Source organism: Solea senegalensis, linkage group LG11 (assembly GCF_019176455.1).
Source record: "Solea senegalensis isolate Sse05_10M linkage group LG11, IFAPA_SoseM_1, whole genome shotgun sequence".
In the NCBI taxonomy this organism is placed as follows: Eukaryota; Metazoa; Chordata; class Actinopteri; order Pleuronectiformes; family Soleidae; genus Solea; species Solea senegalensis.
The window spans coordinates 5,655,042-5,679,679 of NC_058031.1; the positions used below are offsets into that span (position 1 = coordinate 5,655,042).

The 24,638-nt window shown below is 39.4% G+C and overlaps 4 protein-coding genes and 1 non-coding gene across 11 annotated transcripts; 2 read left to right on the forward strand and 3 right to left on the reverse strand.

Annotated features, from left to right (window-relative positions):
• Window positions 1-1,438: 1,438 nt before the first annotated feature.
• On the reverse strand, window positions 1,439-3,700 carry LOC122776898 (pancreatic progenitor cell differentiation and proliferation factor B-like). The gene is made up of 5 exons (XM_044037672.1): window positions 3,564-3,700; window positions 2,277-2,366; window positions 2,107-2,184; window positions 1,932-1,998; window positions 1,439-1,836 (listed from the first exon to the last, which is right to left on the reverse strand). Exons 2-5 carry the CDS (start codon window positions 2,329-2,331, stop codon window positions 1,644-1,646), a joined length of 393 nt encoding a protein of 130 aa, XP_043893607.1. The 5' UTR covers window positions 2,332-2,366; window positions 3,564-3,700; the 3' UTR covers window positions 1,439-1,643.
• A 669-nt stretch (window positions 3,701-4,369) lies between these two features.
• trnae-cuc lies at window positions 4,370-4,441 on the forward strand. The gene has a single exon. It is a non-coding gene; the product is annotated as a tRNA-Glu (tRNA).
• A 190-nt stretch (window positions 4,442-4,631) lies between these two features.
• LOC122776896 (tumor protein D54-like) lies at window positions 4,632-9,227 on the reverse strand. Of its 3 annotated transcripts, none has more exons than XM_044037665.1 (9): window positions 9,143-9,227; window positions 7,701-7,825; window positions 7,465-7,613; window positions 7,164-7,211; window positions 6,528-6,629; window positions 5,686-5,712; window positions 5,338-5,373; window positions 5,158-5,206; window positions 4,632-5,059 (listed from the first exon to the last, which is right to left on the reverse strand). In XM_044037665.1, exons 1-9 carry the CDS (start codon window positions 9,153-9,155, stop codon window positions 4,994-4,996), a joined length of 615 nt encoding a protein of 204 aa, XP_043893600.1. In that variant the 5' UTR covers window positions 9,156-9,227; the 3' UTR covers window positions 4,632-4,993. The 3 variants fall into 3 exon arrangements, with proteins under 3 accessions (XP_043893600.1, XP_043893603.1, XP_043893601.1); XM_044037668.1 differs by lacking the exon at window positions 9,143-9,227 and adding an exon at window positions 8,937-9,079; XM_044037666.1 differs by lacking the exon at window positions 9,143-9,227 and adding an exon at window positions 8,924-9,078.
• A 1,999-nt stretch (window positions 9,228-11,226) lies between these two features.
• On the reverse strand, window positions 11,227-17,020 carry LOC122776897 (dnaJ homolog subfamily C member 5-like). 3 transcript variants are annotated; one of them, XM_044037669.1, is made up of 5 exons: window positions 16,862-17,020; window positions 15,903-16,022; window positions 15,601-15,814; window positions 15,328-15,499; window positions 11,227-13,613 (listed from the first exon to the last, which is right to left on the reverse strand). In XM_044037669.1, the coding sequence occupies exons 2-5, from the start codon at window positions 16,010-16,012 to the stop codon at window positions 13,510-13,512; spliced, it is 600 nt and encodes a 199-aa protein (XP_043893604.1). In that variant the 5' UTR covers window positions 16,013-16,022; window positions 16,862-17,020; the 3' UTR covers window positions 11,227-13,509. The 3 variants fall into 3 exon arrangements, with proteins under 3 accessions (XP_043893604.1, XP_043893606.1, XP_043893605.1); XM_044037671.1 differs by having other exon boundaries at window positions 15,903-16,026; XM_044037670.1 differs by lacking the exon at window positions 16,862-17,020 and having other exon boundaries at window positions 15,903-16,855.
• Window positions 15,519-23,454, forward strand: LOC122776894 (glucose-induced degradation protein 8-B homolog). 3 transcript variants are annotated; one of them, XM_044037662.1, is made up of 5 exons: window positions 15,519-15,547; window positions 19,772-19,899; window positions 20,859-21,055; window positions 21,323-21,520; window positions 22,876-23,454. In XM_044037662.1, exons 1-5 carry the CDS (start codon window positions 15,534-15,536, stop codon window positions 23,047-23,049), a joined length of 711 nt encoding a protein of 236 aa, XP_043893597.1. In that variant the 5' UTR covers window positions 15,519-15,533; the 3' UTR covers window positions 23,050-23,454. The 3 variants fall into 3 exon arrangements, with proteins under 3 accessions (XP_043893597.1, XP_043893598.1, XP_043893599.1); XM_044037663.1 differs by lacking the exon at window positions 15,519-15,547 and adding an exon at window positions 19,137-19,315; XM_044037664.1 differs by lacking the exon at window positions 15,519-15,547 and adding an exon at window positions 19,569-19,696.
• Window positions 23,455-24,638: the final 1,184 nt, after the last annotated feature.

The window sequence follows — 24,638 nt, forward strand, 5'->3', positions numbered from 1 at the left end:
TTGGTATAAAAAGGTTGCGTTTTGTTATTTGCCAAATGTATAATATAACATCATGTTATATGATGTTATATTATATCATATAGAGACCACACAAATTAACTCTCCTTAAAAATACAATATTTCTAGAGCACTTTTAAAAACCACCCAGACAGATTTAAAGGCACCGCAACATTAAAGGTATAAAACATCAAAACTATAGATTGAAAATAGAAGTAAACAGTTGTTAATTACTGCCATTTTCTCTGACCATAGACCACTCAACAACAGAAATGCCATCTGAAGAAAACACAGAGGAAAACACATGGTAGAGATTTTAGTCTGGGTTTAAAATTGAAAAAGAAATAATGCTGTTTTGTTTTCATTATTTGTTGTGCTTCAGTGTGAAGAGTCTGTCTGGGTGTTTTTTTGGACAGGAGGTGAGAAAAGAACATCTGCAGTGGGAAGCATTCGTAGAACAGCATGACTGACTTTTCATTCATTCTTTCATTCATTGGCCATTTTCTTTCATTTTGAAAGATGATGTAAAGCACAGAACTTAAACTTCAACATGTGTGTGAGGCCGAGCATGTGTTGCAGTAGATCAACCTGATTGAACTTGAGTAAAACATTCTTCTTCTTTGTTATTTATGGTTTGTATGTTAGACATTAGATGACTTGTGTATATTGGATTTTTATACCCATAATTGAATTTATTTAATTAATTTATTTGCATGTTTCACAGGAGTGTTACGAGCTTTGTTTCTTTGACTGTCACAACAATCTCTTCTCTTATATGATATATACATATATATATACATATATACATGTATATATATATACATGTATATATATATACATATATACATGTATATATATACATATATACATGTATGTATATATATATATATATATATATATATATATATATATATATATATACATATATATATACATATACATGTATATATAGGGATGCAACATGTGTTACTTCCAGAGCTGTCTTCACCTTTTTAATTCATGTGACTATTTTTTGCCCAGAGACTGATGAGTCACATTTATAATGATGAGGTGAGGTATTATGTTATGTATCTGTATTAACACCTGAATGAATCATTGCTAATCCCATCAAAGCTAAAGAGATTAGGACGCGTTTTGTCAGTGTGTTCCATTATATAACAGATGAAACAGCAGCTCTTTACACGGAACACAAACCAGATAACAGTGATGTAATGTAACAAAGTACAAATACTTTGTTACTGAACATAAGTACAAAATTCATGTATCTGTACTTTACTTTGTTATTTATATTTCTAGCAACTTTTACTCCACTACATTTCCTCTAAGTATCTTTGTATTTGTATTTGGTAGTAACTACTCTTGCCAGATAATATCATAGAGCTGAAGTCATAATAAGACTGTGCACATATGTGATAACAGATGAAAGACAATGCAAATACAGACTACAAGCATTTTTTTTTTATTTGTGTCAATATATATATAAGAGGAATACATGAGAAAAAAACACTTTTTTACACACTTGAGTTATTTGGTCGTAATGAAACATATACATACTATTTAAACTTGATTTAATAAAGTTAAAAAAGAAATAATGTGGATGTAATGGCAAGATGATGGTGAAAGAGGCGGGACAATGAAAAAGGACTCTAGGAGGACGTTGTTGGAGGGGACATTGGTGGAGGAGACGTTGTTGGAGGAGACATCGGTGGCGGGGACGTCGGTGGAGGAGACGTTGGTTCCGATTTCCCGTTATCACTGGATTCACTGGCTTGTCTCTGCAAAACCATTTCCCGGGCGATGCACGTCACCTGACCATTGGCCACTGTGTAGGTTTTGTTCCTGCAGCACAGAGAGGAATCAGAAATATTATTAATACTGAAAATAAAAGAAGAAAAGAAAGGAGACACTGGTCCACGTCACGTCACAACACTCACTCGGGCTGATTGTGTTTCCCGAAGAAAAAAGAAGTCCACCAGTGACCGGAGTCTTGCCGTGGAAGTCCTGAAGAAAAACACATTTTGTAGATAATTTTTTTTGCATTTGTTGTGGTTTCACTTTTCCCCACATTTTTATTATACATTAAAATGAAGCGTCTTCCTGTGAACATACCTGGGTGATGTGGAATGACCTCTCCCATGTGATCAGAACTACCACACGAGCTGTTGCTGGAGTTGGACCCGAGCCGCCCTGGAACAAACGCACAGCAGATTAAGTATTAAATAAACATAGAATAAAGAATAAAAGACAGCATAAACGCAAACAGGTCACATCTGACTCACGTCTGTAATAATCGTGCGTGGCGATGAGGGAACCACTTGATGGTATCGCTGCCATTTTCTCCAAACTTTGACCTGCTTGACGGTAGAAATCTGAAGAAAACACAGAGGAAAACAGATGGTTCAGGTTTTAGTCTGGACATGTAGTCTGGGTTCTTTAGGAACAGGAGGTGAGAAAAGAACACCTGCACTGGGAGCATTCACAGAACAGCATATCTGACATTTCAGGGAAACTCTGGCCCCCTGTGCTACATTCCCTCAGTGCAGGCCAGGAAAGCAGCTGCTTTAAAGAATCTCATTTCCCATGACTCAAATAACACATGTGAAAGGGAGCGTGTCCCCATGCACAGCTCCAGGCCTGTGCACGAGCTGCCTGCGTGACTGCAGCAGCCAATGGCTGAAGAGTGAGTAAGCCAGTGTTCCTGCAAAGGCTTGCTTTGGCTCAAGAAGCTGCAAGTGCTCTCCAGCATATTCCAGACTCTATTAAATCCCCAGATCCAAAGAGAAAATTCAAACTAAACATTATGTCATTCAAGATTCTGTGCAATCGGCGCAAGGAAAAATAATTATCATCTGTGTCGCAGCCTGGAGCCTGAGAAGCAGCTGGAGGCCGTGAAAGCTTAACACGAGGAGAAGAGCAGATAGTTTTAGAGGATTAAAAAAAAAAAAAGCACCTCAAGAGCCAAAACAAACAAAATGTACAGACACAAAAATGATAAAAATGATAAAGACCTCATCCAGTGCATTATATCAACAACAACGGGCAATAGAACACCAAGGTTATTACAGTTAACTGAAATGAAAACTAACGAGTGCAGCTAAAATGTGCTTAGTTTTCGTCTTTGTAAATCAATTTCATACATAATCTTTTTGGGTTCTTATGAAGTGTATTTATTTCCTCTTTTTTATTTGAGACACAATACTTTTTGAATCTTGCACCTGGCAAATACTCCAACACTAATGTAACCTTGTATAATGCTCTCGTAAGTGCTTCGAGGTGGTACTTTACTATTTACGTAGATTTTTTATAATGTGTACATATTTAGTTTCATTTTTATTTCACTCTGGATTGACAAGAGGAGCAAATACTAACTGTAACAGTGACTGTGCAGGTAAAATGGCTTGAATCTTTGAAAGTCAACATTGTGTTGGGTGTGTGTGTGTGTGTGTGTGTGTGTGCGTGCGTGTGGATGATCCACACCTGAACCAGCTGGACTGGATTATTGACTGTTATCTTCAGTTATATTTTCAGTTGACGTTCAGACATGTGTTTGATTGTGAGTGACTTACCTTTTAGATGAGGCTGGTGTTTTTAAGGCGCAGGTGGTTTCACGTGTTGGTTCAGAGGCTCATCAGTGGGTCTTTTTCTGTGGACTTCTCTCTGTCTTTCGCTGTTTCTTTTTCTGCTGGCTCAGTGGCGTGCGTGCAGCATCTTATATAGTAGTTTGGGATCCCTGCGCGTGCTCCGGTGGCGCGTGGGGCGGGGACTGTGGCTTGGCGAGTGAGCTCAGGTCAAAGACACGGAACGTGTTGTGCTGTTACGTGAACGTGAAACAGACGGGAAAAGAACATTTTGTTGTTGACGCCTGACACAATAGATAGCTTTTCAAAAAACGACCTTTCTGAGGCGCCCGGGCGTGACTCACACACTGTTTATACGCGTTCATATGAGCTAACAGGCGTTTTGAGATATCGGATGTTTCGTGACCGACATTTTACAGCATGTTCACCTCTCACCCATATTCTCACCCCCTCCCCTCATATGTGGGGGTGTAGTGTCACAGTTAGCCACTGTACTTACTCACTGTTTAAATCATAGCTCATTGTGAAAAGAACGTAGAATAACTGTGTTTCTTTGCTGTATTTACACAGTGGGAACAACAACATCAAGCTGCTGCTATTGAGCCTCTTTGTTCTCGTGAAGTTCTGCGCTGAATGTGTGACGTCACTGAGGCTACGAGAAGCGGATGCAGCGTCGTTTAAAATCAAACTTTTGTTTGTAACAGCATAATATTTTGTTTCGACTATAGAAATAATTAGCAGCGATATTATATTAATATTGATAAATCTCTACGATTGCTTAGACGTCGCAAGTGTCCCTGGTGGTCTAGTGGTTAGGATTCGGCGCTCTCACCGCCGCGGCCCGGGTTCGATTCCCGGTCAGGGAACATGTGTTTTTTCCTGCTTCCTCTCAAGTTTGTTCCAACCAGTACGTTGAAAAATGTTGCTTTTGACATTGGTACATTTTTTCCCGTTAAACATTTGAAACTAAAACATTTCACTGCTCCTAGCACCAGCTAAAACACCAAAATGGCTGCCACTGACAGTGGTTATAAGGAAGAGATAAACAAGCAAACAAACTAGAAAAATCGTATTTATTTACGTGACTAAAATGAACAACAAACACTTAATTTAATTAACTTTAACTAAAAACCATACAAGTACAAAAACAGTTGCATTTACATCATAGTGTGTAAATAATATCAGTCCTTCAGAATTTGCTCACATCTTAATGTAGATAAACTGCTGAAAATCACGAAAATGAGAATGTAAATGACATAAGTTAGAGATAAATGAGTTCACATTACAAATGTCATAGTTTCTATAGTTCTATTCATAATTCCTGTATTAAATGATGTATTAAGTGAGAAATACCGGTAGACAAGGACATTGTTAGCTTTACAAGGTATGAAAAAATAATTAGTTAGTAGTGTAGCGTCTCATGTGCTGTGGCGTGAGGATCCTCTTTCAAACCCAGACGTGTCTCCACCGCCCGTCACCTTATCCTGTGTGATTCAGACATCAAACCAGTGGCCATTGTTACACAGAGTAGTGAGCAAGTAGTGTGTCCTCCATGTGTACTTGGTTGTCAAGATGAACTCACCTTTACGTTGCCAACCATCTCCTCAAAGGACTTGAAAGTAGACGAGTGTCTGCAGAGAAATGAAAAAAAAAAATGAATGAATTCACCAGATAAATGACCACATTTTTGTCCTTGTGACTTCAGTGAAACATTTACACAAATAACAGCAGAGAGAGACACAGTCATGGGGGGTTTGTTTACCTCATGGTCGGGACACTCATAGTGTGGCTCAGAGTGCTGGGTAAAAGAGAGGAATGTAGAGAAGAAAAACACACACACACACAAAACAACAACCGTTTAATTACTTAATAATACTGAGATGGTCATCAGAGTCCTTGAGTCATATCTGGTCCTGTGTGAAGTGCTTTCAGATGCGATCTGGACGTAGTTTAGCACTGAGTCATTTGTTTTGTTTGTTACATGTATGAAATATTTGTATTTATGTACATTAAGTAACTATTGTACAACTGTGTAAAGCTACAAGTAGACTGTACATTTGTAAATGACGTACTTTGTAGATAGGTAGGTTAGGTAGATAGAGTCTCTTACCGTGCTGGGCTGGGCAGAGGCAGAGCACTGAAAAGATCGCAGCATGTAGATAAAATCAGACACACACAGATAACATCACACTAGCATCTGCTCTGTTTCCACGTGGATGAGAACAACAACAACAGATGTAGCAGCTGATGTGCAGGTGCACTGGCATGATTGGATTAAGGATGCTTTAAGGCAAAGAGGCCTTTGAACTTAACATGTTACTGGAGTATCACTTTGTGTCCAAAGGCATATTTTCACATCACATTACATGAAGCAGGACCAGGTCAGGACCTACAGATGGGTCAATATTTGAGCATGGAAACACTGTTTGTTGTGATACTTTATGCTGTTTTGCTGCTGTCTGTGTCCCCGTGAACACAATAACAACACACACTCATATCCACCACAGGCACTACACGTGTGTCAGATAATCTGATTAGATTTCTGTTGCACACATTTGCATATTAACGAGGGCGCGCTGATTTCCCTGAAACAGCTTCCAACTCCTTTACACATCAAGCTTATAACAAATTAAAATTGATATCGGATATGAAGTAGATGTTGGTACCAAACCTTTTTGCTTATCTATAAATTGATCAGATTCATTTGGAAAAAACTAATATTCTTGTGCGCATGTTAACTATGCAAAGCAGAAATGTGATGCTTCTTGTGAAGTAGATGATCAGATTAAAATTGGTGTGCCTTGCTGCATACATTTGCATATTTGTGAGATTAACTGTTTTTTGTGGCTCTTAACAGATCCCCGTTCTAAAGGCAACATAAAAAGGAAATGTAGTGTTCTTGTTTTCCTTTTGAACATGAGGAGGGAGGATTTTATGTAGATCAGGGGTTACCTCATCTCTGCTAATCTCCTGGCGATGACCACACCCATGTTGGACAGCGCAGAAGATGTCACCTGGCCAGCATGAGAGAGACCGTCCCGTGTTCTTACATACCTGATTAAGTAAAAAAGAACATGTTAAAGCCAGGATCTCAGTCACAATACTGTCAACTCACACAGGTACGAAACAGTTCTCACCAAGCTCATATACGTCAGTGGCTCCACGTTAGCCCTGTTAATTCTACTGCTCCTTGTACTTAGTCAGACTGTAAAGCTATTAACAGGGTACCAATCCTGTATGACCTGGAAAATCCCATCACTTGTTTCTTAGAATAGATCCTTTCTTTAGCACACAAGCACAAGACAAAAGGTTGGAAAACCTTTAAAAAAAAAAAAAAAAAAAAAGGAAGTACAGCTGCAACTAGCAATTATTTTCATAATCAATTGAAAAAAATGACAAAGAATGTTGGTCGGTGTTCCCCAAACCTCAAAATCCCGACATTCTGAAATTAAATTATTCACTTTCAATGATTTATTTGTGATATGGAAACCTAATAATAGAAGCTGAAAAGCCAGAAAACTATCTGATTAATCGATTCTCACAATAGTTGACGGTTAATTTAGTGATCAAATGATAAGTGACACTCACACATCAGAGTGACGCACATCCTCCAAAGTGGCAGAGGCTGTGAGAAACCTGAAAGAAAGAAACAAACATGTCGCAGTGAGCAGAGCATTACCACGGCTTAAGAGAGGGAGCAGTCATTATTAGAGTGCTTTCCTTGGTTATGTAACCATGTCACACTGAGACAATGTGTGCCGAACATTGTGCTAGTGTAGGAGTTAAATGTCTCACTTCAGGTAGGATCGAGTGGATGGGTTGCATTTAAGCATCAGGCAGACGTTACTGCTGTGTTTATGTGTGTTTACGTGGATACGAGTGCACTCACGGAGCCGAGGTCTGGACTTCATGCCAGCCTTTGGACAGGTTCTGTTTGACGTTGCTCAGAGGACTCATACCCAGCTGCCTCCGGATGTCTGCTGCATGTTTTTCTTTGTCCACAAGCACCTGCCGCAAGGTCTGAATTTCATCCTCCGTCTGTGTAAGCAGAGAAAAATTAGACTTTTATCAGAGGAGGGACAACAACAATAATAATAAGACACTATGATAAATAATTCCCATTACCTTTGCCAGTTCAAACTGTAGACTGTCTACGTCATAATCTGTCAGTTCCGAGGGTGAATACCCATTGGTGGAGGTTTCTGTGATCCTTGTTGAAAAGTTCATGGATGGTGCAGCTGCACCAAAGCCTTGGAAAAATGAGAGAAATAAATAAAAAAAGACTTTACTTAACGCTCATGTAACCAGTATGATAACCAGATGAATTATACTGGATATACCAGACGAATAGAGTAGTTGTAAGTGAGTGTTTTAACTCCTTTGCATCCTCCTGTGGGCATGAGTACAGTCACCAGCCACTTTATTAGGTACACCTGTTCAACTATTTAAATTTAAATCTCTCTATCTACTCATGACATGAAGTTTAAACCAAGCATCAGAATAAGGAAGAAAAGTTTTTAAGTGACTTTTAACATGTCATGGTTGTTGGTGCCAGACAGGCTGGTCTCAGTGTATCAGAAACAGTTGATCTACTAGGATTTATTTAACGCGCACAAACATCTCTAGGGTTTTTTGGCCCAAAAAAGAGCAAATATCCAGTGAGCAGTAGTTCTCTCTGCAAAAACATGAACGATTGATGGTCAGAGTAAAATGATATTAACTCAAAAATAACCACTCGGTTACGCAGAAGATTTTCTCTGAATGAACAAAACCTTGTATCTTGACACAGATGGGGTACAGCAAAAGGTCAAACCTGACACTAAGCACTGGACAATATAAACATTTCCCACCACGATTGTCCTGACCAGAATAATTGTGATTCACGATATTATTGCGATGACTGATAAAAAGAAGGTTTTTACACATTGTGACACATCACAGATAGGACACACTTCTTTGGAGAAAAAATAATTCATTTAATAAGGAGGAAAGATGCAGCTCCACATTGTGGCACATATGATTATGATAGAAATTCACCACAATTAACTTACAGCTTATTGTAAGTGATTTTTCATCACGACGAGCGATAATATCCTCTATTGTTCCATTACTACCTGACACTTTGACAGGTGCTCTGTGTGCCTAATAAAGTGGCTGGTCTATAAACACATTATGAACAACAATATGATAGAAACATGTATACAATACTGCTGAAGTGGAAAAACAGGAAACATGCTACCAAACCACAATGGTTAGATCTACTAAATACAAATAACATAAATGTAACAGCAATCAGTTGCATACACAAAAAAGTACTTGAATAATTCAGAAAAATATACTTCGCAAACCTGAACTCTATACCATTGTCGATGAGTTAAAAGTTTATAGTTCTTATAGACGTGGAGCTGTCCGCGGTGCTGAACGTCACTCTCTCTACTAGGCTTACTGAGGCTAGCAGACATACAGCTAACGTGTTGCACACTGAGTTAGCGTTAGCTACAGCATGTTTAAGCTAACCACAGTAAAACTTTACGGTTCCACAGACAAACGTGAGGTGACGGTGTTACCTTGTCGCTTCATCGCTGCCGCTCTGGAGAGTTTATACCGTGTGTATCTCCATCCACTCAGCTGTACTCAGAGTAAAGAGGCAGGCACACACACACACACACACACACAGGATCACAGAGGCGATTATTGGAACTCATGTTTACACGTACACACACGCGCACCTTGCACAGCTAGCATTGTTAGCTTTCCTTGTTGGGACACTTCACCCTTCATGATGGTGGACTGCTTCACTAAAACTTTAACTAGTTCATGATTAACCATAACCAGGAAACACAGGCACGTTTTAACCAGGGGCATTTTAAGAGAAATCAGGTATGGAGTTCATTTTTGTGTCTTTAATGTTTTTCTAATTTAACTGGTGGAAATTAAGCTTAAATCTGCTCAAGTCAAATTCAACACAACACAGTTATGACAGTTCAGACGTCCCCAAATGTGCTTGATCCTCAGGCTACAGAAGCAGATACAACTGCTCATTGTTCGCTCTGAACTAAACATGGAACCTCCATCAGCCAGAAGAAGCTCCTGAATCAGCTGTTGGAGAAAATGCAGGAGGCATGGCAAGTTCTTTCTTTCTTTCTTTCTTACTGTCCACACATTTGAATGTGTTGATGTTAAAGAGATATGGATGGAAATGTGCTGCTGATCCATTGTCTTTGTTTAGATCATTTTGGCCCACAGACCACATGAGGCTGTCCAATCAATTTCATTTCATCAAGTTATTTTTTTGTGGCTTTTTTCTTTAAATTTTGCATCATTGATAAATTTTTATTGTGAACTACACATATACAGACACTTTTATTTTTGAAATTCTCTGAAATCTATCACAACTCTTATTTTTATTGTGATATCATGTTAAAGAGAGTTTAGTTGAAGCTGTGGAGCTGGGAGAGCACGCTAGTTTTTGGCCATTTGAGACTCCTGCTCTAACGTCTTGGTTAAAAAAACCCTCTGACTTCACACTGTATGTGAATGAGCCCTGAATCGATTTCTCCTTCTAACTTGGCACTGCTGAACAATTGCTGCCCTACAATAAGTTGGTAAAATAATTTGTCTCCATCTACTGGCAACACAGGAAGTGACACCTGATGTTCCGTCTCCAGGTGAAGCATTTAAACTTCAAGCAAAACAAAGCAATTTAGTGTGGGGATTTACAGTGTTTATGTTCATTGCTCTATATCTAAACTGTATATTATACCAATAGCATAAACCATGCAGTGCTGAATATTGTTAATAATGAATTTAAAAGAAAAGCACTATATTTTTAGGGCATTTAGTTCAAAACTAAATTAAGTACATTCTTTTTATATTTCCTCATATTTATATGAAATCTTAGCCACTAGTTAATTACTGTGCAGTGCAGAATAATGCAAACCATGTTTAACATCAATTATCCTTATTTGTTATTGTTACTTTAGATACTCAGCAACATAATGTAAGTAAGTTTATATTTATAGGATTTGTATTATAGGACTGTATTTTGACAGTATCGTACTGATACCGGTACTGACGGAGAGGGATGCACGATATTACCGACACAATATCAGTATTGGCAGATTATTGGCTTTAAAATGTATTATCAGATATTGGCAAACACAGAAAGATCTGTCGACATGACTAATGACTACAACATTAGGCTTAGTAAGCTGCTACCTCCTTTACTCTCTACAACTATTATTTTTTTACATTTATATATTTTGTTCAATGAAGAAAATGTATATCTACAACTGCTGCAACATGAGTAGGCAAAATATTATGTTAATTTCACTACAGAAGAGACTAAATGACCTCTGCAGTTAAACACAGGGAATTTTTTTAACTGTATATATCGGTATTGGTTATTGGGCCAAGCACTCCCGATATATCACCATAGCGGATATCGTTATAAATTCAGATTTCGTGCATCCCTAATTTTAATTTATTTGATGCTAATACCTAAGAGTAGCCTTCGGTGCATTTTGTGTTCAAAAATATTAACATTTATCTCACTAAATGTAGTGAGTGAGATTGGAGCCTTAAACCACACAGACTGTGGTCAAAGGTCATGTAGGTCATGTGGTGTGACGTGCAAACATGGCACGAGTCAAAATGTTCATGAACATTTATTCAACAACAGCAAATCAGATCAATGATCCACTTGTTTTCTTCCAGACACACAGTTACCATGCTACAACATAAACGTTAAGGTTTATACTTTATATGGGCCGAATGGACGTACTGTACGAGCGACCTCAACCATTGAACCATCCCTTGCAAAAATGTAATGGTTACTTTACAACACCATACCAGTAAAAATTAAAGCCAATCATTATTTGAGACATGAAAAGTATGAAAAGAATGAAATCCAAATCAATGCATTATATAACCATTTCACTATAATTACACTTTATACTATCTTGTCTTTTTATGGAGTCATTTCCTGATCGTTGATCCATATTATTTTTCTTCTCTTTTTTTTTAACACACAGTGCATTCAACTTCAAACATGTACAGGAGCATTTTTCAGTATTTCAATGAAAAAGCCATGACGGGAACATCTATGTTTCATCAAGGGTTACACGAAACATCATACAAGGGCCACAGAGGTCAACATCCATACTGTTAATAGTGGGTGGGGGGTGGGGGTGGGTAACTGGACCTCATCAACTGTAAACCATTAAAACACATTGTTAGCAGTGATGACACTGACAAAAGATGCTAATGGATATTTGGGGAAAGTTGCAAACGTACTGTACTATAGTATGTAACAGTGGTATCACTCAGAGCTGCTGAAAGCGTGGTTGAAAAAAAACAACTATCAATAAACATCACAGCATCTGACAAAACGTCAGTCACCAGTCAGACTTTAGTTCACGTAAATATTTTTCCCCACCCAAAATCTCCCAATATGAATATTCTATAGTCTTTATTTCTCAAAATAACTCTGCATCATCTTTTTTTCCTCCCCTCACACATCATCACATTAACTACGTATATAATATTTTCCCGACAGCTCCGAGTAAAACCACATCACCCTCACTAATGCAGGTCTGCTGCTGACACAGATCTGTTACTTCTGACTATTAACAGCTCCGATCGATCAGCTGGATTAAAGTAGGCTCCTTCACATTAAACTAAATTCTGTGAGTAAATACAATAATTGCAAATGATTAGATGAAATGAATGTCAGTCCTTCTCAGTGAATTGTAACGTCTCCAAAAACAGTGTTGCCATTATTAGAAACAAAAAAAAATGATGTAAAAAGAAAAGGCAGCACCAGCTCAGCATATGATTCCAAACGACTGAGAAAAAATAAATAAATTAAAATGTCCATTGTCAATATTTTGTATGAGATGCATTTAAAAGCTCATAAATTATGAATCCAATGGCAACATTTTCAAATCACACGTAACGGACGATATAACAATTAAACAATAAACAATAATAAATTAATTATGAATCAATAGAAAAGTTTAATGATAGAAATATCCTGCAAGGACGGGCGGAGATAAAGCTGTGTGGCCTGTGACAGAGACACCAATACTGATGAATAATAAAAGTATAAGTGCTCTGTCAGCAACACTAATAATGTCCGCAAATAAAGCTCTGTGCCTTAAAAACCTCACGGTTCACAAGAGAAGGGAGAAGCAAACGAAGAATAAACAAAGACAAACTGGGGGTTCTGACGATGGCAGGAGGCATTTTCATCTTAAGGAAAACATCACTCACTGTAAATCAGAGATGAAGATTTGTAATAATAGATGACAACTCTGTTTCTGACGGTTAAATGACGACACCACTTAACCCAACAACAAACACGTCACTCCGACCAGCAGCTCCCTGAACCATGGCTCTCCTTTCCTTTTACTGTAAAACATCACATAAACGTTACTGCCTCCTCCACGTGATCTGTACTCACATGAACATATTGCACAGTATGTATGAACCTACGTTATGAGCTTTGCAAAGTAAAACTGTCGCAAACGATGAATGGACATTTGGAGACCATGTTTTACAAACAGTGCATGCTACACCGTGATGCAAGGTACGGGAGAGAGAGAGAGAGAAAGTGGGGCGGGTGACCTGTGTGGTTCAAGGCCAAGAAATACAAAAGAAGAAATTATAAAAGAAACAATTTGGTTGTTTCTTTATTCTTATCATAGCGCGCGGGGGGGAGGGGGGGTAAATAAGTTAAGGGAACCAATCAGGGAGTAGTGTAAGGGATGTGACTTCATTAGTTCCTTTCATGGGCCATGCTTATTAGTCCCTCTCCTCTACATGGCTCCTTTTTCTGAAGTGGAAAGATGGATTTGCCCCTTTCTTTTGTCTCACTGTGGTGGAGCAGGGAAAGCAGGCAGGACCACAGGCCAGGACTGATGAGGACAGACGCTTAGTTGAAGCCGGTGTCAGTGTGGTAGGAGTAGTGCCCATCCGATGTTAACTGGGTCGTCTCTGTTGCTGACGGTTGCAGCACAATGGGGTCACCACCAGCCTCTGTTTGACAAAGTAAAACAACATTTTAAGGCCCAATCCTATTTTCTCTTGTCCCTTGGAACTGGGTTGCAACAGACAGAGGTTCAAATTTGTTTGTCATAAAGGGTAGAAATTTGACGTAAAACAAAAAACACATTGCTATCGTGGATTATAGGAATTGTGCACTTGTCTGAAGGAAAGCTGAGAAAACATCCTTAACCAGTTTACGGTTTGTTCAAAATCACTATGAAGCAGATTTGTCGTGGTTAGCATAGCAACACATCAGGCCAAACACAATTAGCTTTATGAGAGTAACATTAGTTTCCTTGGAGACAGTTAATCTGGGAAAAAGCTTATCGTCCTCCATTTGACATTTGGCCCTGTGAGTAATTTAAAGACTGTCATGAAGGTTTGGCTGGAGCTGTAACGCCTCATAAAGACTGAAGTGAATTTAGTTTAAAGAAAGCACACACTGCTGGATCTGAAAGATCTCACTGCACTCAGGCGAGTGGGTCAAATTATCGATTTTGTGATATATATCGTCGTCCTTCCTTATACGATAATCGATATGCCAGCGCAAATATCTATCTTTTAATTTACAAACCAAACAGTCTCTGCCAGTTTCACTCGCTGGGCATTGCTACTCAATATCTCCTGGCGGTGGCACTGCTCAAATGAATGAGGGAAACTTGGGTGGAAGTTAATAATAGCCTATTGGTATTGTGCACCATGTGTCATATATCATATTACATGTCATTTAGCAGACGCTTTCATCCAAAGTGACTTACAAGGGAATTGAGTACAATCAGCCAGGGGTGGAGTTGAACTTGCGACCATGATGTCTTTTGCACACAGGGTACCGGTCTTAACCACTGAGCCACTCCACCCCCAATGAGGTACCCTACCCTTTACTTCACAGTAAAGTATCATATTGCATTTTTATTATTCACTCATTTCTAAAAAACACATGGAGGAGAGATGATCAATTTATGTCTCTCTTTTGCTCCATGACAGGCAGCGGAGGCATTTGAATATTCGATGAAAAATACCATAGAATGTTCAAATAACTTTAATTTTTGCTTGAAATGGCCATCCCTAGTTAATTGATCACTAATTTAGAATAATTGTGAAATTATTGCATACTTAAATTAGCAAAGTTAATTACTAATAACAAAATAAGTAAAGCAATAATCACTGATCTTCTAAAAACAGCGATCATAGTGTTAGTAATATCAAAAGAAATAGTCCAGGGCCAATATTTAACCCATGTATCTAATGTCTACTGGTGAGGGTTAACATTTGGTGGTCCCTGCATGACAAAATTTGACATCTTCTTCTATGAATTCATTCATTTATTCATCATCTTTCGCTTTATCCTCAATATGAGGGTCACAGGGGGTGCTGGTGCCAATCCCTGGGCAGGTTGCCAGTCCTTTACAGGGCCACATAGAGACAACAACCATCCACTCTCACACTCACACCAACGGTCAATTTAGAGAGTCCAATTTGCCTAATCCCCAAATCTGCATGTTTTTGGACTGTGGGAGGAAACCGGAGAACCTGGAGAAAAGCCACGCACACACAGGGAAAACATGCAAACTCTATGCAGAAAGGCCCTTTGCTGCAAAGCCAAGAGCGCTTAACCACTACACCAACCGTGGGGCACTGCCTGTTAATTTAAAATGAAACAAACTCAGAAATGGGATGTGGTGGTTGATAGGGCGGCGAGTCTTACCTCGCTCATCAGACTGCAGCTGAGCCTCCAGGTCCTCTGGGGACACATAAAACTCCTGGTCCTGTCCCTCCCGAGGCCGTGGTTTACACTTTCCACAGCAGCAGTTACAGCAGCAGCACAGGCAGCAACAGAAGTAGCAGCCAGTAGCCAGGCCACAGAATACAAACAGAGCCTGCAGGAAAGCAAATACACAGGCGGAAGCATGGATGAAGAGACACAGGTGAGTAAATATATATATAAATAAGAAAACTCAGATCTTTTCGCCACTCTCACCTTTGCCCACCAGCTTGAGAGGACAAAGTAAGTGTTCACATTCTCTTCTCCAAACTGCTCGGCAACGTACAGCCCCAGAGAGCCATATTTATCGTAAATATTTCGCTTTGTGGGGTCGTTCAGAATGGCGTGGGCATTGTTAATCTCCTTGAATTTATCCGCCGCTTCTGGATTGTCAGGATTCTTGTCAGGGTGGAACTTCAATGCCAGCTTCCTGTGTGGCAAAAAAAGAAGAAGAAAAGACAAATCAGAAGAGAAAAGGAGAACATTCACCTCGGTTTCACGACGGAGCGACGCCTCACCTGTAAGATCTCTTGATGTCATCCGTTGTGGCCACCTTCTCAACTCCCAACACGTGGTAAAGGGACTCACCAGCGGTGGACAGACTGCGCTGCCTCTGGTGCTCAGCCATGGTGCCTTATCTTCCTCCACAGAAACAGAGAAACACATGTCATGTTACACAATGTAACCTCAATGAAATAGCAGGCCTTCAATGACAGCGAAGCCTGTGTGATTGAATCCTCTCGACTGCAGGCAACAGCTGGTCCAATGCTGCTTCTGTGACACACAGCTGTCCTGTGCCTGTGCACACGGAAGGAAACACCCAGCTCTGTGTGAAATATAAAGATAAGTCAATGACGACATGAGGCGTCTAAATGCAGGATTTACTTTTTTTTGCAGTAATCTTTTTTTCTCAGAACAAATGATATACATTGTCCTGCATGATTCTACAGTACGTTTGGCTGTATCTTGGCAGGAGCTCAGGCTGCCTCTGCTGCTGGAGGTAAATCAGTCACTGACATCCTTACAGTCAGGAGGTTTATTGCATTGATGCTGCAATTTTAACAAAGAAAAAAAGAGGAACAAATGAAGCCATATTCCTGAGAATCCAAATGGGTGTCATCATCATCATCATCATCATCCTGACACAAATGAATGGCCTCTGCTCTGTGTGAAGTAAAGCGTATTAAACTGCGTGTTACAAACCGCATTCCTTTATAAAATGACTTCATGAGAGATTAGACGATGCTAGAAGCATAATCTGTGTTCAAACATCATCATCATCATCAGCAGCAGCAGCAGGAGGAGGAGGAGGAGCAGCAGCAGCAGCAGGAGCGCGGCTCTATAGCGCACAGCATCCATGTTGGTTTGCTTCCTGGCCTGTTCTTGATGCAACACACCGATGGATCGTCAGCGCTCGATGTTCAAAGCTCAGGGTCAGTGTCGAGGAGGAGTGAAACCGTGAAACATGAATGCTCACCTTTCAGTCGCTCCTTCGTGCTGCTGTGAAACGAACGAAGGACTCCGGTGGCGGGTTGTAATATTTGCAGTCAGTGTATAGCGTGACTATGAGCGCATCCCGAACGTACCCGTAACCCTCTCTCTGCCTCTTCCACTACACAACCATGGACAGCTGCAGCAGTGCACAGACTCCGCCCCCCCCAACCGAACCCCCACGGCGACCCAACGTGCGCGTGCACGAACGGACCGAAATGATGATGATGAGAAAGGATGCTGAAGATCTTAAACCCTATAAGAATTCACCATTTAAATCAGATAAAATAACATCCATATTGTCTTTATTTAAAAGACCTGTGTTTTTATTATTATTATTATTATTATTGTTGTTGTTGTTTTTATTTTATTAATTATTTTCAAGAAAAAACTTTTTAAATTTTTTATTCTGTAAGAAATGACAGACTCTTCTGCTCACTCCCCATTCCCAGGTCAGGAAACCATGTCGGCCTTTGACTCCTCCCCATTCCCAAGCACTTTGACCAGGGAACTATGGTGGCCCTTTCTCAACTCCTCCCCTTTTCCATGCACTTCAGGGAATTACGATGGCCTTTGACTCCTCCCACTTCTCAAGCAAGTCAGGGAACCACGGTGGCCTTTAAATCCTCTCCTTTCTCAAGCACTTCAGGGAACTACGGTGGCCTTTGACTCCTCCCCTTCCGAAGCACCTCAGGGAACTATGGTGGCCTTTGACTCCTCCCCTTTCCCAAGCATGTAAGGGAACTACAGTGGCCTTTGATTCCTCCCCTTTCCTAAGCCTGTCAGGGCCGTTGCAAACTAGGAAAAATGTCACTCTGCTTCAAAATGAACACTCTGCCCGGTTTGTCCATTCTGGCTGCTGTAGAAACATGACGTAAGATGGAGGCTTTCACAAAGCAAAGCCTTGCCATGGGGGAGCCCATGGCCAAGAGGAAAAGGAATGGAATTGTAACTAAGGTTAACAGGCAGGTAGTTTCAAGCAATAAAATACAGAAAGATTTGTGGACAAGACATTTTAGAATATCATAATTTTTCAGTATTTTATGACATTTTATGGCATTTCATACAGACCATGACCATGTATGTAGAATATACAGGGACATTCATTTTATCTTCTACTCTGCTTTATCCTCCACATAAGGGTCAGTGGTGCTACTCCCAGATGACATAGGGTAAAAGGCAGGGTACACCGTGGACAGGATTGCCAGTCCACCACAGGGCCACATACAGTACAGACAAACAACCATATTTATTTATTTATTTATTTTTAAAAAAAAACAAGGACTTTGATCTGCGATGAGGGGCTTTGAACTGCATCAAATTTGCCTACAAGTAGTATTTAATATGAATAAATATTGTATGTTGAAATGTTATATGAAAGGTAAAAGATTATATGTAATTTGGAACCATGAAATGCTTTGGTGACAACATTATTTTCCTGTAAAACTACCTTAACTGAATGAAAGATGAATTGATTTTTGTGCAGTATTAGTAAGAACGTGCAGGCAGTGGTTGTACAACATGTATGTAACATATAACAGTCAACGTGAGCATGTATTGTATATATTTAAACAAATGTTCAAATTTATTCAAATTTTTATTATTTTTTAATTTAATGTGCTTATACAGTGGATGAGTTGTGAGATAATAATATTAAAGAATAAAGATTAAAGAATTATATAGTGTGACAGAAAAGTGCACATGTGTGAAATGAACAAGTGGACAACAAAGACAATGATAGAACTTAGGAGCAAAATAAAAGTACACATGTATACAAATAAAATAGTTCAAACATAATTAAGCCAATAAATTATAAGAATACATTACATTTGGAGCACACCTCTAATGTTTTCACAGCTTTTCTAGAGGTAAATACTGTTTTATGTAGAACACCTCATTATTAAAGGTGCAAAAAAAGGGTTTAATTTTTAACACCTTACATTTATCAATGTAAAACTGGGCCAGGAATATGATAAGATTAGAAAGGGAAAATGTGTTTTCTAATGATCTCCTATAGCCAGTAAAACCAAATAATACGTCGTTCAAACAAAGGACAATGTGTGTTCACAAGAAAAAATGGAAGTATATGACAGTCTCATGTTACAGAAAGTGTAAGACAGATCAACGTCCTTACTGAATTTTACTAAAAAAATGACTTGACAGGGCTTCACTCAACTGACAACTGTTCCTCGGCAACCGTGACGTCACTTTACCCACCAATTAGAGAGCTCGCAGGACAGACGGTCCTATCGCGAGGTTATCACGTTAGCTTAGTAATTTAGCTAACCGCGAGTATTCCTCTGACCGTGTCGGCGCCGTTTACGGTGTGTTTTTTATTTTTATTTTTCCCGAAGCACCGAGGGGACCACGCATTTGTGTTCGCTTACCGTCTTCTCACGTAGGCCAAAGAGGATAAATCACCGGAGCTTGTGTTTGAACGGTGAGTTGAGGGAATGCACACTGTCCGCTAACTAGGCAGGAGGAAATGGGTTTGTTTTGGACGCGGCGGAGACTCTCGAGGTTCATTTTGTGACGCTAGCAAGCGGTCAAACACGGTATTCGGTGCAGAAATACCGCGTATGTCGCTGTGATCGAGTTGTATGTCTCGAGACCGGTCTTGACACCACTTTTACGTGGTCTCTGTCTTGTCTTGTCTTGGTCTCGATACACTCTGGTCTTGGTATTGCTTTGTCTAGGTTTAGGTGGTCTTGACTACAAGTCTACGCTGTGGTGTTGTCTCTGAGGGGCATGTGTCCCACGTTTAACTCCAGTTTGTGTCACCGGTTTGTGCACAACTGCTGCAGCGTCTCCCTCCGTGCAGGTACACGCTGTGACCGAGCTGTGTCAGCCTTGCGCACATTTTGCGCCATTACTAATGGATTTGTTGCTTTTTCAGCATTCCAATGATGAGTTATGCTGAAAAGCCAGATGACATCACGAAAGAAGAGTGGATGGACAAACTGAACAACGTTCACATTCAGAGGGCGGACATGAATCGGCTCATTATGAATTACCTGGTGACAGGTGAGGCCTCCTACCGTCCGCTGAATATTTGTTGTTAATGTAGTTAATGTTTCAAACACATCACAAGTGTCAAAAACATGTATACTTACAGTATGTTCAACTCTGTTCATACTGTAAATATCAAGCTCATATTGTATATATTCTGGTAACACCTTTTCATAGTCTTCTTGTTATTTTTCTATATTGTACATTCACAGGTGTGAAAATACATGTTTATTATTTGTTGCCCTTATCTTTACTATCTTTACTGCTGCTGTGACACAGCAGCAGAAATTAACAGCATGTTAATTTCCTCATTGCAAGACTAGTAAAGGACTATCTTTTCCTTATCAAAAGTCTTAATTTCAATTCAGAAACAGCAATCAGATTTTTCAATATTTACTCACATTTTATGGCCCAAACAACTAATCAACCCATTAATTGATTATGGAAGTCTTGTTAGTAGTCTTAAACTTCAAAAATGCTGCCAAGTGTACTCAAACTTAATTCTGTCTCAAACGTGTATCTGAAAAAGTTATGTATTTGATATACTAAATATACACATACATTTAAATAATGCAGAATGAAGAGACAAGTATTATTTTTGTGTACCAAACATGGAAACCTGGCCTAACAAACTGATTAATGCAGCCTTTTTGATAATTTTACTATTGTTTCGCATTGCAATTTTGAAATGAAATGCGCTTCAAGTTGGAACTGGGAGCGACGTCACTTCCAAGTTGACCTCGTAAATATGGATGTAAAGTTATCGCAGACTGGCTATTGATAGCCATTATTAGTAATACCACTTGATAACGACACTACATGGTATTTTGCACACACAAATAGTGGAGCAACATGTTCATGGGCTTGATGCTCCCGTCCCCAGAAACCTGAGTTGATCTCAAATTAATAAACCAGTAACTGCAACTTTATTTTTGTCTATACTTTCCTCCTTTGCTCCATGTCTGTGTCTCCAGAGGGCTTTAAAGAGGCAGCGGAGAAGTTTCGGATGGAGTCTGGCATTGAGCCGAGTGTGGACCTGGACTCTCTCGATGAAAGGATAAAGATCAGAGAGATGATCCTGAAGGGACAAATACAGGAAACTATTGCACTCATCAACAGCCTTCACCCAGAGCTACTTGACACCAATCGATACTTGTATTTTCATCTGCAGGTAGATTTGCAAAGCATTGCAATGAGTAGTTGTAATTATGGTATGTGCCTCTGTGAAGTGGACATGGTTTAATTTAAGAAAAACCTTCTCTCATTTATTACTTATGGCGTTGGGTATTCCGCTGTTTTTCGACTTGGGCCCTATGTTTATAAATGTGGGTTTGTACGTGAATAGTATTTTAGGTCAGGCTGCTATTTTATATATTCTTGCTCATCTTCCTTGGTTCAATATGTGGTACTATATTTGTGTCCTTAATTCTCATTGCAGCAGCAGCATTTGATTGAGTTGATCAGGCTCAGGGAGACAGAGTCAGCGCTGGAGTTTGCCCAGACACAACTGGCTGAGCAGGGGGAGGAGAGTCGAGAGTGTCTGACAGAGATGGAGAGGACACTAGCTCTTCTGGCCTTTGACAACCCAGAGGAATCGCCCTTTGGAGATCTTCTCAACATGATGCAGCGGCAAAAGGTCAGGATGACTCGTTATTTTCACTCCATTTCTGTATTTCACCTTAAGTATCAGGGTCACTGAACACATATGAGAGAGGAAAAGTGATTTTAGGTAGGGATGTCCCGATCTGATATTGATATAGGCCAAAAAACGCACATCGGAATATATCGGGCTGCCTCTAAAATCTCTAATATAAGCGCTCAGATACAAGCAGTCCATTCCGATCCAGCAGCGCCCATTGTGATCACGTGGGCTCTGCGTGTTGGATGCATGTAGAGCCCACATGATCACAACAACAGCATGTGTGTGCTACTGCTATTTCAGAGGTTACATTTTTTTTTTAACCTGAAATCAGAGGCTAAGAAGCCGCACAGCGAGCGCGACATAGCTGTTAGCACCATGCTAGCTCATCCTGAGGCAAGCTGCTAAAACATTATTTCATAAACCAGCGCCACCTGTCGACTTTCAACAGCCTCCGTTTGTTAATTATACCCCAAAAACCAGCCATGCCAAGAGCTTTCTGTGTTTTAAATGTGTCCTGAAGCTCCACACACGGAGCTAAGTGCCGGTCCCCAGGCTCTGGGTTTACCTGCGGGATGAGCCACTCACCCTGTGTGGGTTGGGCTAATCCAAAATAGCGAAAACAAGGTGGGTGTTCTCTGAAGACGCGCTGTTACCTGTGAAACATGGGTGCTCTGAAAACACCCCCATTAGCACTTTCCTCCTGATGAAATTAACCATAGACTGTATGAAATTAACATGGCAAAATGTCGAATATTCTTATATTGAAGGTTCAAATTTATGTAACCCATTGGTTAATAATAAATTGGTCAGTTTTACCTACTGTTGCTGACTATTCTTCTCTGTTTAAGTAATATCACTTGATATCAGGCTTGATATTAATATCAAGCCTATTCTAACATTCCACACTACAAAATATGTAATTAAAGTATGTGTGATTCGTGCTGATATTGTTTCGGATCAATATCGTTATCGGCCAATACTTAAGGCTGCAATATCGGCATCGTATCGGAAGTGAAAAAGTTGTATCGGGACATCCCTAATTTTAGGGCGTTTTCACTAATTACAGAAATGACAGAAACATCAGGGCATTTAGCTCTTCACGTGTTAAGAAATGATGCATTATTTATATTTTTAGTTCATGATTACAACTTCAGAGCCGCGTTTGCAGAAAGTTTGCATTTATGACTCAATGTTAATTTAAACTCAAAGTTTGAATGACCTAAATGACTGTGAGTTTGTCTGAACACATGCTCTTAATCAGCCCAATGATTAATTGCAGAGGTGCATGAAAAAAAAGAATGTGAAAAAAGTACATTTATTTTGACATTAACAGACATCTTTATGCACAGGTTTGGAGTGAGGTGAACCAAGCTGTGTTGGACTATGAAAACAGGGAGTCAACACCTAAATTGGCAAAGCTCCTGAAGTTACTGCTGTGGGCACAGAATGAGCTGGACCAGAAGAAGGTGAAATATCCCAAAATGACTGACCTCAGCACGGGCACCCTCGAGGACCCCAAGTGAACGCAACGACGAACAGCCTCCTTCCACGTCTCTTTAATTTATAATCAGTCAGTGACTGTGTGACAGCCAGGTAACATATGTACAAACAAAAGTCTACATTGTTTTTGTTTTTTTTGTTTCACTCATAATTTAACTCATTGTGTAAAACTGTAAGATGCTGTATTTGCAAAGTGACAGAAATGATGTAGTATAAATACTGACCATGGCTTTTTAGATTGATCTTGGAGACAAACAAAATTCAAATTGCTGTTTTAAATCTTGTCGTTCTAAAGCTGAAAGTCAGTAGTATTATTTATTGCAACCTCTAATCCCCCACCAAATACTTTGTCAGAGAGAGCTGGTGATACAAATGAACACTGTTGATGCTGTGATGTGAGGAGCCAAAAAATTAAAGGTCAACTGTAATGGTGCTCACTTTCAGATCAATGGATAATGAAGGTATGTTCAGGTTGGGATGACACATTCATTTTGACACAAAATGTGAATATTTTTCAATTAAATAGAATAATACTCTTAATAATGTAATATAATTTTAATTTATATGATAGTTAACTATTTCATTTCATGTGATGATTGGCAATGTGCCATATTGTCTTGGGAGTTTGATCATACCTTTACAGTATGTTTATGGGGTGAACGGCCTTGAACAAATATCATTTTAAATGTTTGTTGGAGGAAGTGACGGACTGTGACTAACAGGTTGAAATAAGCGATCTCTTTCTTGCCAAGTTAAGTGCCCTGGGCCTTTTTGACGCGAGAGCATGCACTGCCCCAGCATGTTCCAAGAGATCGAGTCTGTTGAGACATACTGTAGGAGCAGAGGTTGAATTTAAAATGAGATAGTCTAGATGATAGGGTAGGATTTAGGTCTGCTTGTTCTAATCCAGAAATGCTAAGGAATGACGGCCAGTTATGCCTGTTGGTATATCTATAAAATACAGTCAGACTAGAAATAATTATATTCCCTGACTTTCTTTTAAATAATGATGATCAAAAGCTTGAAACTCTGAATCTGAACTGACTAGTCATAGAACCTACTATCCATCTTGCCACTTTTAAGCGTTTCGCTTTATGTGCATGTAAGTGTAACTTTTTTTTTTGTTTGTTTTTAATGAGAAAAGGCACTTGTGCTTGTTTATTTTGTTTGGTTTACTTTTATAAAAACAGGAAAAAAAACAAAAAAAAAACAACTTTGCTGCTAGCTTTCCATCTTTATCTTCTATTTCAGGTTGAATTGTCTTTATAGATATTGGACTTGACAGACACAGACCCAGAGAAATCACACCCCTTTTATTATTAAACATTTTTAAGATCAGATTTGCAATTATTTAAATAAACAAAACTTTTGTGAACCATAAATTGGCTGTTTCTTTCCTCACAAATAGGACTTTCTGTGGTTGTATTGTATAGTAAAGGTTTCTCCAGAAATAATCTTCATGTTGAAGTGTGGTTTTAAACGTAAGAGTCACATTTTAATGGCCAGTATGTTTATGATAATCCCAGGAAAATAACATAATTATGGTTCTGTGAATTCCGTGCTATTCCGCTATTAATATCACGTGGTTTTCGTGCGCCCAGCCTCTCGGAAT